The 17,974-nt window shown below is 41.8% G+C and overlaps 2 protein-coding genes and 1 long non-coding RNA gene across 3 annotated transcripts; 1 reads left to right on the forward strand and 2 right to left on the reverse strand.

The window, feature by feature from the left end:
• The first annotated feature begins 2,225 nt into the window (after window positions 1–2,225).
• Window positions 2,226–2,924, forward strand: LOC146644499 (general transcription factor II-I repeat domain-containing protein 2A-like). The gene has a single exon (XM_085394205.1). The coding sequence runs from the start codon at window positions 2,226–2,228 to the stop codon at window positions 2,922–2,924; it is 699 nt and encodes a 232-aa protein (XP_085250331.1).
• A 2,609-nt stretch (window positions 2,925–5,533) lies between these two features.
• Window positions 5,534–6,790, reverse strand: LOC146644500 (uncharacterized). The gene is made up of 6 exons (XM_085394207.1): window positions 6,667–6,790; window positions 6,405–6,482; window positions 6,023–6,186; window positions 5,812–5,931; window positions 5,685–5,737; window positions 5,534–5,609 (listed from the first exon to the last, which is right to left on the reverse strand). Exons 1-6 carry the CDS (start codon window positions 6,788–6,790, stop codon window positions 5,534–5,536), a joined length of 615 nt encoding a protein of 204 aa, XP_085250333.1.
• Window positions 6,791–12,278: 5,488 nt separating this feature from the next.
• LOC146644501 (uncharacterized) lies at window positions 12,279–12,846 on the reverse strand. Its single transcript, XR_014909166.1, has 3 exons — window positions 12,760–12,846; window positions 12,534–12,644; window positions 12,279–12,404 (listed from the first exon to the last, which is right to left on the reverse strand). It is a non-coding gene; the product is annotated as an uncharacterized LOC146644501 (long non-coding RNA).
• Between the last annotated feature and the right edge of the window lie 5,128 nt (window positions 12,847–17,974).

Raw genomic sequence — 17,974 nt, forward strand, 5'->3', positions numbered from 1 at the left:
TTGTCTTTAAGTGGTCATGTGATTTCCTTACCACGACTACTTTATTCTTCCTCAGTCAAACAGCAGCACTCATGTGATTGTTTTGCCCCCTTAGCTCCAGGTGTTGTGCTAGACAGTGACTGTGATTACCGTCCGCGGGAGCGCGCAGCTGCTTAAAGCTCAGAATCAGCGCAAAACAGACGTAAACACAGAACGGACCCGACAGCTCCGACAGTGTGTCCGTGTTCGGGCTGTCGGGTGAGAAAGCCGAGAAAGACAAAGCTGATTCTGATGCGTGGGGTCCGCTCTGTGATACGTCTTTGTGTGGAATCCGTTAATGAATTGATATCGCTTTATTCAAGCTACTCACCTCTCTCTTCCACCAGCATTTTCAACCGGACCACGGCCAATCAGAGAGGTCCCGCCCCTGACTATCTCTGATTGGTTTAGTCCACGATAGGGGCATAATGTGTGTCTGTTGTTGACCACATGGAGAATTGCAGAGATTTTTTTTTGTTACCAGAATAGTTGGTTGCACGACCAAATATTTATTTTTAGTCTCACCACTGAAAAATTTGGTCACATTTGCGACCAAATTGGTTGCACTCTAGAGCCCTGCATTCAGATCACAAGTCTGATTGCAATATACCTGCCAGACAGGACAGGGTTAAAAAAACAAACAAACAAAAACAAAGAAACCCCTGACAAGGTACCTGTTTATATTCATGTAACTTTTGAAAGTTAGCTTCATACCTGAGAGCTGGTACCTTCAAATTCGTCATCCATGGTGCTTCGAAACTTTCAGTAGAAAAATCCGCTGCCTTACTCATGATCACATGACATAGATGATTATGATTGGCTGCTCAAATGCTCATTAGGGGCGGAGCATTTTCATAACATTAGTTACCATAGGGCTTTGGAGCGTGATGTCACGGGGGTGGGCGTGGAAAGGATTTTGGCCTGATGCGCCATTTTCGTGGTCAAAATAAAGCGCAAGCGAAAAGGAGCGAAGGCATTAGTGTATGGAATGCCAGGACTGCCATAATGAATTAATTAAATACACCATTAAATAATTAATTAAATGTGGCAATAATTAATGAAAATTGGAATTAATTAATTAAATAAATAGTTATGACACATGTAATTAATTAATTATTGACACATTTAATTAATTATTTATGTATTTCACATTTTAATTAATTATTGACACATTTAATTAATTATTTAATGATATATTTATTTATTTCATTTTGGCAGTCCTGGCGCCTGGCTCTCATCTTGAAATAATTTTATCTGTCAGCCTCACCCATCAAACTCAGGGGGCGGGGTTAACGTTGCCCATGCAGCTTCTCTAACATTTGATTGGTTGCCGTGCAAAGTAAGTCAAAACAGGTCGATCCTAGATAATCGATTGCTTGTGTAGACTTGGGGCAGCCAGGTATCCCAGAATGCAGATCAAATCACAGGCAGCAATGGTGGTGGTGTAGTTTTAAACTGAGGGTAAACAAAAAGAAGAGCTTTGTGACAAAATAAAGCAAATACCTATGTCAGCATCAACAGCCACAAAGAGAAGTGAAATATTAGCTCAGGATGTGCTATCCCAGCTGGAAGAAGCTATTCATAAGACACCATGTGTAGGCTTGGCTGTAGATGAGTCCACTGATGTGTCTGACAATGCTCAGCTGTTAGTTTATGTAAGGTTCTTCAACAATGATAAAGAGTTCTGTGAAGACCTGCTAGGTGTAACTTCCCTTCACAGCACTACAAGAGGAGAGGATATTTACCTGGCCATTAAGGAAATGTTAACAAAGCGAGGAATAGAGCCAAACCAAGTGGTTTCAATAACCACAGATGGAGCCCCTGCTATGATGGGGAGAGAGAAAGGAGCTGTAGCAAGAATGAAAGAAGACAATCCAGAGCTAATCTCTTACCATTGCATTATTCATCAGTCTGTCTTATGCTCCACCCTCTCAGATGAGTATGCTGAGGTGATGAAAATAATGATGAAAATGATAAATTTTCTCAGGGCATCTTCTTCTTGTCAGCATCGCATGCTCAGGGAATTTCTCAGAGAAGTTGATGCACACGCTGATGACCTTCTGCTTCACAACAATGTGAGATGGCTTAGCAAAGGCAGGGCATTGGAGCGATTTTGGTCCATCAGAAGTGAAGTAGCAGCTTTCTTGGAAGAGCTGGAAAGTCAAAAAGCAACAAACTTTTCTCTCTTTTTAAATGATGGGAAAAACATGGATATTGTGGCCTTTTTGGTTGATATCACTTCACACCTGAATGAACTGAATTTGAAGCTGCAGGGGAAGGACAATTCAATTTGTGAACTGATGACAGCTGTCCGCTGCTTTCAGAGGAAACTTGAAGTGTTCAAAGAAGACCTGCAAGGAGACTATGCACACTTAGTGAAGGAACAGGTTCAGGGACAGAGAGATGTGTCCTCTTTTGTTGACTTTGTTGATAAGCTGATTGAAAACTTCAGCAAACGTTTTGATAGCTTCAGCTTTGGACAGCAGCTCACCATGTTCATAAAGAACCCATTTGCCATCACTGATGTCAGAGGGTTCTCAAAGGAAGTCACACAGCACTTCAAGTGGGCAAATGCTGGGCCTCTTCAAATGCTACTGATTGATCTCCAAGCAGATGTGGCCCTGAAAGAGCAGTTTGGAAGAACTGAACCTGCCACTTTCTGGCCCCAAATGGTCTCTGAGACAGCTTTCCCAAATCTGAGGAAAGTAGCCCTGTACATCTTGACCATGTTTGGCTCCACATACAGCTGTCAGGCAGCTTTCTCCACAATGAACATAATAAAAACTAAATATCGTTCCAGGCTCACCAATGAGCACCTACACATGTGTATGAGAATGGCCCTGACACCATTCCAGTCCAGATTTAAAATCCTAGTAGAGCAAACTAAAGCTCAATTCTCTCACTGAACAACAGAAAGTGGGGAAGTGGAATATAAGGGGGTGAAAGAAAGAGAAACTGTAAAATTGTTAAAATGTTTTGATGTTATCTGTTGAAAATGTATTGAGACTGTTAAGTCGAGATGTAAAATGTAAAGAAAAAGGGAAACTTTTTTCTCTGAAATTAAACACTTTGTTTTAAGATGCACAATTTGGCCATTTTATTTATTTTCTCTAATTCATTTTAAACAGCAGCCCTATATCTAATGTAGGCCTACTGTGTGTTTCAGTGTTAACAATAAATTTTGTTGAAATGTTTTTAACTTGTATTTTCATTGATTTGACAGTCTATTGTTCATACGTTCAGATATAAATAAAAAAAAAAAAAAGGTTGCTTCTCTATCACAATCATAACGTAAGTTAGACATTATGATGTCCCGGACCTCTTCCAGCTGGGTTAGCACATCCTGAGCTAATATTTCACTTCTCTTTGTGGCTGTTGATGCTGACATAGGTATTTGCTTTATTTTGTCACAAAGCTCTTCTTTTTGTTTACCCTCAAGTAATGTTTCTGCTACTGCACTCATGCACTCTTTGACAACACCTGCATCTGCAAAGGGCTTTTTCTGTTGACCTAAAATCCAAGCAACTCTGAGGGAACATTCATGAGCACGTTGTTGGGCGGTGAAAGAACTGGTTAAGATCCTTGTGGATTGATCATATTGGGCTCTGAGACTGCTAATTTTCTGGGACCTGAGTTCAGACTTGGGTGGGTATGATTGTTCAAAAGCTTTGTGCTTTGTCTCATAGTGGCGTTTGACATTGCCACTTTTAATCAGTGCCACGGTTTCTGAACATATGAGACACACTGGTTTGCTGCTTGCGGCCGGAAGAATGAACATATATGTGTCGGTCCATTCAGTCTTGAAAGTTCTATTTTCGGTGTCTACTTTTCTCTTTTTTGAAAGCGCCATAGTTGTTTTACCTCTTGTGACTCCCACTCACGTCTTGTCTCACTGTATCGTTAATCGTCTCGCTTGTCATTCGCCTCTCACCATCTCTTTCCTCTGTCTGTCTGTGTCTGCACTCAGCGTTGCGATCGCCTTGAATGCGCAGATGTGATTGGCTAAGTAGTGTCACGTGGGTGGCTTAACTCGCACACAATTGGTTTGTATGTTCCCTGGTCTAATACAATGTAACGTTACCGCTTAAAATTGAATCGCCCGTCAAAATTAAATATAAGAGACACGTATGTGAGAATGCTGTTTGTAGATTACAACTCAGCATTCAATACCATCGTTCCCTCGAAGCTGGACAGGAAACTGCAGGATCTAGGACTGAGCAGCTCCCTCTGCAGCTGGATCCTTAGCTTCCTGTCTGACAGACGCCAAGTGGTCAGACTGGGCAGCATCACCTCATCCCCCATCACACTGAACACTGGTGCTCCACAGGGGTGTGTACTGAGCCCTCTCCTGTACTCACTCTACACCTACGACTGCACAGCCACTAACAACTCCAACATCATTGTGAAGTTTGCGGACGACACTACAGTGGTGGGTCTTATCACCAATGGTGATGAGACGGCTTACAGGGAGGAGGTCAGCGCCCTGACCCACTGGTGTCAAGACAACCATCTCACCCTCAACGTCGCAAAGACAAAGGAGTTGATAGTGGACTTCCGGAGGTGCAGAGAAGTACACACCCCCATCACCATCAACGGCGCTGCTGTGGAGAGAGTGAGCAGCTTCCGGTTCCTTGGTGTACATCTGGCTGAGGATCTTACGTGGTCAGTACACACAAACAAAACAGTGAAGAAGGCGCAGCAGCGCCTCTTCTTTCTCAGGAGACTGAAAAGATTCGGCATGAGCCCCCGCATCCTCAGGACCTTCTATCACTGTGCCATTGAGAGCATCCTCACTGGATGCATCACCACCTGGTATGGCAACAGCACCGCCTACAACTGCAAAGCTCTCCAGCGAGTAGTGCGGTGCTCTGAACGGATAATTGGAGGTGAGCTTCCCTCCCTCCAAGACATCTACAGGAAGCGCTGCCTGAGGAAAGCGGGGAGGATCATCAAGGACTCCAGTCACCCCAGCCATAAACTGTTCAGACTGCTTCCATCAGGAAGGAGGTTCTGCAGCATCCGGTCCCGTACCAGCAGACTGAGAGACAGCTTCTTCCATCAGGCCATCAGACTGCTGAACACTTCATAGACACCTCAGCTTCACTACTGGAACTTCAACATTATGCACTACATACTGTACAGTAATGCCACTGTTTTGCACATATTCAACTCTGTATATTTTTATATTTTATTTTATTATTTTTTACTATTTAATTTGTAAAAATGTGTATACACACACACACACACACACACACACACACACACACACACACGTAGGAAAACATTTAGTATACACATCCAGAAATGCATACACTATTATATATTGTACATATATTTATTAGTTTCAGGTTGGCCATTCTTGTATTTTGCTCGTTTGTGTCGTTGTGTTTTGCACATCTCTGTTGCTTGTGGGGCTCGCACACAAGAATTTCACTCGCATGTGCTGTGCCAGTGTGCCTGCACATGTGATGTGACAATAAAAGTGATTTGATTTGATAATTTAATATTTTGTTAACTATAGGTCCGGGTCCATGTAGGATGGCGACTGGGTCCGGACTCGGATCCCGGTCCGCCTGTTAGTGACCCCTGCCCTAGAATGTAAAAACAACACATTTAAAACAACAACTCTTTAAATTAAAGCTTGACAATCATCATCTACAACATACAGTACCTTTGACTGAACAATTTTAGTGATAAGCTCAAAACAGCCATTTCCAATCTGAAACAGAAAAAATCATGATAACAATGAATGTACACTTTATTATTTCATATTCGTAGAAACAAAATACTTACAGTCGATTCCATTTGTTTGTTTAAACCCAGTGTCCAAAAATCTGCCCGCGTGAGGCATCCAGAAGACGTTTCAACAATCAGCTCATCTTTGGGTCTGCTGATGTCCAGAACATAGTTGAGCTAAAAAAACAGAGTTGTCATAGACTATGGATGACAAAATCAGAAAAGCACTAAAAGTTGCACTTTGCGACATCTGAAAACTTTAACATACAAGCTGTTGTTGGCCAGGGTGCGGTACAAAACACCACGATGAACGGCTGGCCAAAATGTTCTCAGGCTTTGTCAGAGCTTCGCACGGTGGTCCACCCAGGTCAGGAAAAGTTGCATCTGTTGACCTTCTATTGGCTTTCTTATTGTCAACTCTTTCCTGAGGTCCTATAGGGCTTTTAACAGGTTTCAGACAAAACATTACATAGAATGCATATTAAATGCATACAAATGCAAGAAAAATGAGCACTATTTATAGAAGGAAATTCATTTGAAACAGCATGTAACAAATTCGTTTATGAGCCCTCAACTACAACAAGATAATGAATGCAAGATTATTATTTCACCTATATATGACAATCACTATTCAAAATAAGAAATTTTACCAGTGTCACCAGACATTGAAGGTGCTGGGTTCAACAGTGTTTCTGTGGTTTCTCTGGGTTTATTGCACACCTTTGGGGCTAGGTACACAAAGAAAAGAATATACACACACAGATAGGAACAAATCTATGGGCTCAAAATGTGGTCATAAATATTTTGTACTTGTAAATCAGTTTTGTATGTGTAAAAAGAATTTGTGTGTGTGTAAAAAAGATTTGTATTTGTGTGGTAGCGTTCTGGTCATAAGACAATGCATATACTTACCTACAACAGCTTGACCCAGTGCTGACAATGAGATATTGATCTTTCCAAGTCGACCATGTCGTAGCTGCCTCTCCAGAAGTTTCTTGTTGGTGACAGTGTTATAATGATGAGTTATATTTCTCATCAAAAACACATGTGTGGATGGACTCATATTACTTAAAAAGTAATTGCTTTTCCTCATGTTTGCAAAGAACTGTTCAACAACTTGACTGTTCAGCCAGCCTTTCAGCTCTGGGACAAGTTGAATTCTGCGGCATTGTCCTCAAAGGAAGAACTCTCCTGAGTCATCTGTGATGGGGTGCCTGATGATAGTGGTACAGTTGATTTGAAGATGTCTCTCTGTGTCTGGAAAAGATGCCATTTAGCTATGTTTTTATGAGGACATGATATTCATGGCTTTGCACAAGCACAATGCCAGGTGTTCCTCAGAGCACTGTAAGTCACAAATATTCTGCCAAGACGGCAGAAACTGTGTATTTCCGGCTCAAATACAGACAAACAGATCTGTGTTGAGGATCCACCAAAATCCACCCTCACACAAAGTGGAGCATATGCCATCTGGGCAGCTTTCTGTCTCTTTATGCATGTAGCAGCTTTGGCCTCTCCAAAAAATTTAAGGTCCACCATTTCCATCACGATGTGCTCTTGAAGAAAAACCTCCTTTACAGTTTCTCGACAGTAATCTAGTGAGCGAAGGCGCTCGCATGAAGCCTAGTCCGCTCCGCTGGGCCAGCAACTGGTATTGCTGACATTCCTCCAGCTCACATCTGATATTGTGAGACATCCCCCATGTTTTCCTCTGAACGTGAACTGGCACAGAGAACCCATGGCCAGTTCTCTGCACAGCAAATAACCCTGTAGTTTCATCTACACAAACACACTGCTCCGGCTCACTGAGCTGCAGCGGCGCTGGCTCCTCAGCTGGTGGCTCGCTGAGCTGCTCCGGCTTGCTGAGCCGCTCCTGCTCCGGCTCGCTGAGCTGCGCAGCTGGCGGCGCGGGCTTCTCCCGCTCTCCGAGCTCCTGCCCACTGAGCTCCAGCTCCGGCTCCTGCTCGATGAGGTGCTCCTGCTCCTCGGCTGCCTCGTGGGCTCCTCCGGCTCCCCGAGCTCCTGCTCGCGCAGGGCAGGTCCGGGTGGCGACATAGCAGCCGGTGAAGAAGATGGCAGAAGGGTGACTGCAGGCGGATGAGGTGACGGTGGCGCTACAGCTACAGATGGTGAAGCAGCGAGTGATGTGGAGAAAAACCCATGTGAAATAAATAAATAATTAATTAAATGTGTCAATAATTAATTAATTACATGTGTCGTAAATATTTATGTAATTAATTATTTCTGATTTTAATTAATTATTGCCATATTTAATTAATTATTTAATGGTGTATTTAATTAATTCATTATGGCAGTCCTGGCGTTCCATAGACGCATCTTTGTTCCCTACAAGTGAGGAAACACTACACAATGTGTTACTCTTCTATCACTCCCAGTTTCAACATTTTGCCCATTTTCTTCTGAACAATTTGCCTGTTGTGCTCGAGTCAGGCTATGAGTGCATTATCACCCCAGGCTGTGTTTCAAAATAGCGCTCTATAAGCAAAGTAAGTTTCTGGGGTGGCTGTAGCTCAGGTGGCAGAGCAGGTCAACCACTAATCAGAAGGTCGGTGGTTCGATCCCAGGCTGCCTCCTGGCTGCATGCCAAATATCCTTGGGCAAGATACTAACCCCATGTTTGCCTACTGGTGGTGGTCAGAGGGCCCGGTGGCGCCTGTGGCCGGCAGCCTCGCTTCTGTCAGTGCGCCCCAGGGCAGCTGTGGCTACAATGTAGCTTGCTATCGCCAGTGTGTGAATGGGTGAATGACTGAATGTAGTGTAAAGCACTTTGGGGTCCTTAAGGACTAGAAAAGCGCTATACAAATGCAGGCCATTTACCATTTAAAGTCGGGCAGGGGGGAGAACAAATCTGCAAACCGCTGCAAAATTGAGGTCACTTTTTCTTTTATTAGATTAACAAGTTCAATGCGGCTCCCTATGTGGATGAGAGCAAGTGGTTCCAAAAATGTGGTAGATTGTGGTGCTTGGTCTTTCCCCCAGTGGTAGGACCTCTATGTACATTCTGATTAAGTTATGAAGTTTATGTGAACTTATTAGCCTTATGATTTTACAACTGAAACTTGTGTAGATATAGGACCAAATGGCATCAAATGGTTTGACTGTATAGTACAACATACCCCAAAACTTCAACATTTACATACTGACATTATATCTTAAGCTTTGACTTTTACTTCTTCAAGAAGCATGTCTCCTTTCTTAATTTGACTGATCTCACATATGGTGGAATTATATAATGTCAAGTCTGAGAGCACTAGGGCTGCCACAAACGATTATTTTGATAGTCGACTAGTCACCGATTATTTTTGCGATTAGTCGACTAATCAGATCATCATCCATTGGACGTAAAACGTACAGCTTATTGCACCAGCAGCATCTGCTCTTATATAACTATCATTAGCTTACAGCTTTAAGTGTGTAAGGTCTGTGCTAACTAAAAATAAAGACAAGATGATAGTTTGTTAAATTTTAATGAAATTTGCAGATTGTTTCGGTGGAGTTTAATAAACTCCTTGCTATCTAAAATATAACAGGACACCGGAGTATATTCTCGAGCATCTCACACTTCTGATAATCAGCTGTCTGCTTGACGTTTTTTCAGCTGTGTAAAAACTTTAACTTTAATCTCAGCCAAACCGATTTACTCAGGAACAACTAAAATACTGAAAAAAGCCAAACAATAACATTTTTAAGTTATCTAAGTGACTTATATATCACGTTTAACCTGAGGAGCGAAAGACGGCGGTGGTTTGAAAACGATTTGCCGGGAGTCCGGTGTTCTCACGGCTCTAGTGAGCCTAGCCCCCGGCTAGCTAACGAGCTAGTGGGTAACAGACGTCTCTGAAAATGTCGGAGCGCTTTTGAAAATATGTGGTGTCTTGATAAACTGAGCAGATATTTGAGGTTTACACAGCTACATTCTCGCCTGAAAATATGTTAAACGTTTGTTTTGTGACCCAGAAAGAATAATAAGAGTAACATTAAAACTAACTAGCTGCCGCCATTGTTGGAAACTGAGCTGGGCTGCACTATGAATTCTGGGACACAGCTTCTTCTTCTTCGGGGTTTAACGGCAGCTGGCCTCCTTGTACATGCAGTGCTGCCATCTTCTGTTTCAGTCCGTTATTACACTCTTAAATCCTACTACTTATTCCTGCGTCTTTTGGGATCTTACAAAGCTTCAAACGATGCGTCGACTATTAAATCAGTCGTCGACGATTTTGATAGTCGACGTAATCGTGACTAGTCGACTAATCGTGGCAGCCCTAGAGAGCACCAGTGATTCCAGAAAATAAACGTGACAGTAACTCATTGGACACAGTATTAGATGATCACTTTTTATTAACAACTCTTTTATGTAATAAAAAAGTGGGATCTTCAAAAACAAATACAATGCAAAAGCCCTCAAATAAGGCATTTCTTGGGCTTACTGGGAGCAATGGAATAAATTGCACCTTATTTTCAGAGTCCTTTTTCCCCCTTCACTCTTCATCATCTCCAGAGGCTCCTGCTGTACTTTTTCTTTTCTCTCTCTTACTTTGGCTTCACTCTTCATCTTCTCCAGAGGCTCCTGCTGTACTTTTTCTTTTCTCTCTCTTACTTTGGCTTCACTCTTCATCTTCTCCAGAGGTTCCTGCTGCACTTTTTCTTTTCTCTTTCCTACTTTGGCTTCACTCTTCATCTTCTCCAGAAGCTCTGCCTGTATCTTTTCTTCCTTCCTTTGCCTTTTGCTCCTCATCTTCTCCAGAGGCTCCTGTTGTACTTTTTCTTTTCTCTTTCCTACTTTGTCTTCACTCTTCATCTTCTCCAGAGGCTCTGCCTGTATCTTTTCTTCCTTCCTTTTCCTTTTGCCGCTCATCTTCTCCAGAGGCTCTGCCTGTATCTTTTCTTCCTTCCTTTTCCTTTTGCTGCTCATCTTCTCCAGAGGCTCTGCCTGTATCTTTTCTTCCTTCCTTTTCTTTTTGCCGCTCATCTTCTCCAGAGGCTCCTGCTGTACTTTTTCTTTTCTCTCTCCTACTTTGTCTTCACTCTTCATCTTCTCCAGAGACTCTTCTTGTCTCTCTTTCTCCTCCAGTTGTTCTTTATTTTAAGAAAATAATCATTTACTTACTGATTAACTTAACATTGTTCATATTGTGCAATATAATGTTAATATTTACCTGAGGTTATTATTGCTGCAGATGACATTTCACTTTGGTCTTTCTTGTTGTTATCTAAGACCATATGAGAAATAAATAAATACCACTTCACCTTAAAGTTCTTTGAACTTGTGTATTTTTACTACAGCTGCTGGTTTCCAGTTACCAGATCTTGGTATCGTGTCTTCAAAGAGAGTTGACTGATGAAAAGTGAGCCTCTTCAAGCATCTGGTTTGGTGAATCACCCTTTTTTCTGAACTCTTATTCACAGTCATTGCTTTGTCTTGGCTTACATAGGCCTGCTGCATCTGAAAAATGATGATTGACAAAGAAAAACAAGGTTACTTTAGCTCATCTAGATGTAATGTTCAGATTTGTTATGTAACAACTGGAATTTGGTGTTGTAATCGTAATGAGCTCATCGCCGTTTCCCTGTCCTGTACATATAACACACAGAAATGCAAGAAGAAGAAAAAAAATTATAAACCAGTTTCATGTTGGTATTTATGGTTTTAGAAACAAATCAAACTGCAAGGAATGAACTTTAGCCCCCTATTTGTGAGTAAAAGCATTTTGTAATAGTGCACCACTATAAATGCCTGTGCTGATTTGTTAGCAAATAGTTTTTGGACCGTCCAAGTCCTCAGAACTCACTGCTGGTATTATACATACACCAGCACGATCATTAGATTTACTGCAGCTTTCTACTCCTCCTCATGACCTCACTAAAAATGGACTGGAGCTAACTCACCTCTTCCTCAAACACATCTTTTCTGAATTGTCTTTGAATTTATCTGGTGGAGGTTTCCCATCATGTTCCATCCTCTTCGAATAAGCTGAGTTCTTTTTCTTCTTCTGGCTCCTCCCTTTAGAGGTCACTACAGTGGATCATCTGCCTCCATCTTATTCTATCCATAGCCGCCTCCTCGTTCATACCAACCCTATCTATATCCTCCATCACTATATCCTTGAACTTCTTCTAAGGGCTTGCTCTTTCTCTCCTGCCTGGCAGCTCCATATGGAACAATATATTCACTATGCCTCTTCTACATATGTCCAAATCATGTCAGCTTTGCCTCTCTAACTTTGTCTCCAAACCGCTCAACATGAGCTGTCTCTCTGATGCACTCATTTCTAATCTTCTCCATTCTGGTCACTCCCAAACAAAATCTTAGCATCTTGAGCCCTGCCATCCCCTGCCTGGCCTTTTGCACTGCTTGTTGCTTTGGATGCTTGACTCCAGGTATTTAAACTCATGTACCTTCAATACCTTTACTCCTTGCATATTTCATATGAGCTGACCATCTGACGTCAAAGAATACAAAGACATATTTTGTTGAATGCATTGAAACAGAGGACAATTTTGACCTTTTCCGTGGCCACTTTGTGAATCATTTGTCCCAAATGTTCTGCTTCATCCTTTGAATCATCTTTAGATTCATCCTGTGTGGGTCTGCTATCATGTGTCCCATCCTCTTCAGATGCTGCCACCATCTGTTTTAAGAGAAGACAACAATATGTTTGGCTCATTTTTGATAGATAGATTGTGGAAGCAGTGAAACTGAGGATGAATTTCACATCTCTTTGTGGCACAGGACACCCAGTTTTGTTTTTCATGGCTACCTTAGGAATCCTTTTACGTTCTTGTTCTTCCTCCTCTTCTGAATAGCCTTCAGATTCATCCTGTGTGGGTTTCCAGTCATCTGTCCCATCATCTTCAGATGAGCTCACAGACTGTTATTAGAGCAGAAACATATTTATTTCGCTCAACTTCCATGGATGTGTGAAAACAACATATTTACATCGTTAACTACAGGAGAAGAAACTTAGCTGGATTTTTCTTGCCCACCTTAGGAACCCATTCTCTTGCTTCACTCTCCTCCACACCTGTCCTATCGCTTTTAGAAAAGATCACCATCTGTTTTTAGAAAAGTAACAAAACAAAACATAGAAAATAAAATAATTTCCAACAGTGCATTTTGAGGTCTAAGCATCCCAGAAACTGCACAGACATATGTCAGACATAACTGAAAACCACCAGTATAGGTTTATAAAGGCCCCGAGGGGAAAAACTACGTTTCCCACGAAATATTATGTTACTTCCGGTTTTGGCAGGTAATGGCAGACATGCATCCTTTTTTTTTTTTTTCAATTTTGTTTTTAAAATTTTGGTCGCCAACGGAGAGTGTTTGGTAGCGCTGTCCTCAGAAAACACCGTTTGTACTGTTTCGAATCATAACTCTGGTTTTACGTGGCCTATTAACACAATTAAGAAAATATCATTTGAAGTCCGTACTTTCAACACAAGTTGAAATGGAGACTGGGGATGTGTCCCAATTCAGAGACCGCATGCTTGAAGTACGCATTTTGAGTGCGATTACGTCACCGCCACGTGACGACTGTCCCAACTCGAAGTGTACTTCAAATGCGCCGTCGATTTCCCCAAATATCAAGCGTGGTCCGGTGCACGCTTCGTGGTCCCATATATCCCACAATTCATAGCGCGGCGGTGGGTGTGGATAATTTTGCCGCAAAATACGGCAGAAGGCAGCAGCCGAAGAGTAAACTGTCAAAAGTAAGTACTGAATATTATGTCACTTATTTATGTGCGAATGTTTAATAATGAAGAACATTAAAACATTACTGTTGGCCACATGTCGGCAAAGTTGTGTGACATTAGTGATGTTTGTACTTTCAGTGTTAACTTGGTTTTAAAGCCTCTACTTCTAAATATATATAGTTGACCTTAATCTTACAGGGAATGTGATGATTTGATAGATAATTAAAATCAGTCGTATATCCACAAACACAACAAGCTGAAAGTCAGTGATGCTGCTCGGTTTGCAGTCCTGAATATCACGGCACAAGCAGGATTCACTGCACTGTTAATGTTAGCTATGTTATATTGCTGCCTCTGTTCGGTGGTGTCGAGCCAAACGGACTTTAACGTGTGTTTGAACGAGCTGACGGTTCACTCGTTAAGCTGAAAGAAAGATGCTTTAATCACAGGAGTCACACATGTGTCCACTGTACCATCTGGGAACTCTTCTTGTTCAGCACTCGTAATAACACAAACACTAAATCCTCCTTCTCTGGTGCTGTTTTGTAGCAGTGTATACACCTGAGACTGTCACCTGTCTGTCTGTCCTGCACTCTCTCTCTCTGATTGTGTAATAAAAGTCTGAACATGTATTTTTAAGTTACACTTGTAGAGGAGGAGGAGGAAGAGCCAGCAGCAGCTGACAGATGGAGAGAATAGACAGCCTGTTCCCTGTTTGTGGTTGACTGCTAGAAAAGTTTACAATAACTAACCGTCTGTCCTGAATCAGTCTTATTAGTAATGTTTAAATAATTTTATAATAATTTGTGGGAGAAAGTACTCAGGGCCTTCAAGTTAAACACTATGAAAGGCAGCAACACGTTTAATATTCAGAAACCTAAAGTATGTATCAGCAGCAGAATGGACCTAAAAATAGATGTTTGTTTCAGTTCTATGAAGCTTTGAGTATTTTGGATTAGTAGTGTTTGTTGCATCATTTTGCTGTAATTGTTTATATGCTTTATATATTCTGAGGTAAGTTGATCTATAGTGTTACATCATATCCTTTAAGGATGTTCTGTGTTTGTATACTTTCTGCCCAGTTTGACCCATTTAGCAGAAGTCAGCCTGTTTAAGGCTCTGATATCTATTCTGTATGACTTAAAGCAGTTATGACATGGTCTGAGTTTCTCACCCAATAAAGGAATATTTCATATATCAGTCTACTCTTCATTCTATCAGAAACAGTTATCACAGCTCGTACATTTTCTTTTTACACATAAAAGTAAGCATTGAGCCAAATGTAATAATGCCAACATATTAAACGAACAATATTTGTCTCTTATGTATAATACTGTCAAAGATACTTGTCTTTGAGTGAAGATTTAAGGTGATAGGAAATATAAATAACTGCAACTTGAATCTTTGACCCAGAGTTCAAGCTCACTGCTGTAATATGTATATAAATATATATATCATAATAATCTGACAATACATATATTATTGGCCATATTATATTTACATTACCACAGTGAGATGATTTTAGTCTCGTGAACAACATTAGCTAATTGTTATTTACTAACTAATCTTAAAATGACTGTTCAGTACAGAAATGAAGCCCAACAATCATGTTTTACAGTCCTCTGGTCTCAGCCTCAGATACTCAACTAATCAAAGTGATGTCATGACAAAAATAAATGACCAACAAAACATTTTTTCTCCTTCATTTCTGTCAAACAAAGCTGTATGAAACGTTTCTCGCGGTTAGTATCATGGTTGTTAGGCAACCTGAACAGCACGACGAAGGCTAGACCGTCCCATTTCACAAGCCTCTCACTTCCGCACTTCTCGTACTTATAGTACGCACCGTACTCAAGCGTGCAGACCCTGAATTGGGACACAGCCTGGTATGGCGTTATTTTTGTGCCACTATTCTGAGCGCACGTAAAAATTGAGAGCACATAAAAAAAAGTTTGCAGGTACAAGTGTTGCATTTTGAGGAGAAATTTATTTTGAGCGAAGAAAAGCTGAATTTTAGTGAACAAAATTCATTCATGCGTGCAAAACATGTATTTCAGTGTTTGCTATTTTCCATACAAACACACACACAACAGCAGCTCCTCTCGCTCGGTTTTTGCATTTGCCCTCGCTAACAACGTGTTGCTGGCGCTCTCAATATTTCTGCCCGTGCGCGCTCAACTCTTTCTCTACACCGTTACATTTGTGCCACAAAAACAGCCAGACAGGACAGGGTTAAAAAAAAAACCATACCAAAAACACAAAAACAAACAAACGAAAAAAAAACCCGACAAGATACCTGTTTGTATTCATCTAACTTTTGAAAGTTTGATTTGATATATTTGATTTGATTTGATATACCTTTATTAGTCCCACAAGGGGAAATTTCATAAGGCTGCCGACCTATTGCACGCAATGGCGGCGCCATCTTACCCTCCGACCATACATACATTACACAAAACATCACATGGGGAAGACAGGTCAGAGAGGTATAACAATGGAAAATGCACCACATGAGGAAAGATAAGGAGAAAAAAAATAACTCCCCCCAGGCTGAGCTCCAACAGGGAGATCAGTTTGAGAACAGAAAAAAAACACCTCTGCACATAGCAAATGCACATTAATGTCCACATCACAACATCAGAGCACGTGACAAGCCACAGGGGATGGATAGGGTGGTGGTGGGGCAATCCGAAGGAACACAGCAGTCGTCCTGCACCATGCTATCATTTCAGCGCGGCACACAGACCTGCTGTCTTCCCCCGCAGGAACAAAGCATCGAAGGCGTTTGGAAGGGAGGGGGATGAGTGCGTGCTTATCAGTGTAAATGTATGTGTGTGCGTGTCCAGAGTTCAGCTGAGACAGTGTCCTTCGGCCTATCAGGCTAAGTAAACAGTCCTCCAGCCGATCCAGGTGTCCTTCATGGGATGGGGAGAACAGTCATCACACAGTCGTTATCAGGGAGTTGTTTTGGTAGGCTCCAGCCTTGGGCCTGAGCAGCTGGCGCCATGGTGTCCAAATGTAGAATATTGTTGATTTCTCCTTTAGCGAGCAGCGAATTTAGCACTCTGACACTGGGGCCTCGATTTCCCGTTGGATCGTTGCGAGCCTCCCCATGATGGTATCAAACTTCTGTTCCGTGGTGTTGTCATTCTTTTGATTCTGAGACCTCACAGCTGCAGTGAGCCGTTCTGCGATGTTATCCAACTTTCGCTCAAGGGTGTTATTGTGAGCAGGCCCCTCTCTGATGTATCCCATCATACGCTCAATGGTGTTAGTTTGAGTCTTCACGGCAGCTGTAAGCGTCTCCAAGGTGTTGACCATGCTGCGTTCGGTGTGGGAGGCCGCGCCTCGTCCCATCGCTTCAATTCCAGCGGTCAGCTTAGGGGGGGTTTGAACAGCTGGTTCCGCTCTCTTATTTCTCCGATAAGTCAGGGCCAAGCCAGCTCCGATCAGCAAGAACCCTGTTATCATGGTTCTGAATAGGTAAAAGTTAGCTTCATACCTGAGAGATGGTACCTTCAAATTCGTCCTCCATGGTGCTTCTATCACTAAAACAATCCGCTGCTGTACTCATGATCACATGACTTAGATGATTCTGATTGGCTGCTCAAATGCTCATTAGGGGTGGAGCATTTTTATAACATTAGTTACCATAGGGCTTTGGAGCGTGATGTCACGGGGTGGGCGTGGAAAGGATTTTGGCCTGATGCGCCATTTTCGGGGTCAAAATATATGGCGTTATTTTTGTGCCACTATTCTGAGCGCACGTAAAAAAAATTTTGAACCGTCTGAGCTAGTGATGGCCAAATGAAGCTTTCTGAAGCACTGAAGCTTCTATTGAAAAACGGTTCACTACTCGAAGCTTTTCAACACAGTCCTCTCTGGTGACATCTGGTGGCCAAAAATATGAAGAGCAGCTTGAATCCACAAAATAAAACCAACCGCTTCATTATGATTGCCCACACTACAGAGTGGAATCCTGTCTGATATTGGGCCTCCGTTGTGTTGCTTTGAACGTGTATTTTTTGGTGGTTAAAATGTGTTTTATTCGTTTAATAAATAGTTTTGACCAGTAAACTCTCCTTGTTTAAACATGCACCATGGTGTGGTCTTTCTTTGCTTGTGACTTCTTGATGTTGGTAAATACAATAATTGAAAAATACCGCGTTACATATATATACATATAATAATGTAAAACACATTATGGAGTATGCTTCTGCTGTGAGGTCTTGCCTCCATGCAGGTATGCAATTAATCGCCGGAGGGGTGTATTTATAAATAATATTATATTAAGGAAATTTTCCCAGACATATTTTTGACCTGGGGGTAGAATTGATTGTGAAATGGAAAAGGAAAATGCTTATGAACTTGCAAATTAAAAACATGATGCATTGACGGTAACCCTTTTTCATTTTTATTTAAAAAGAGAATTTGTTCTAGTGTGCGATGGCCGAACCTGTTCCTTTTCGTGGAGATAATTTCTCCTGCCTTAAGGAACATCCCT

The sequence above is a fragment of the Rhamphochromis longiceps genome, linkage group LG20, assembly GCF_057381845.1.
Source record: "Rhamphochromis longiceps isolate RC_006_pf linkage group LG20, R_longiceps_female_GT1.1, whole genome shotgun sequence".
In the NCBI taxonomy this organism is placed as follows: domain Eukaryota; kingdom Metazoa; phylum Chordata; class Actinopteri; order Cichliformes; family Cichlidae; genus Rhamphochromis; species Rhamphochromis longiceps.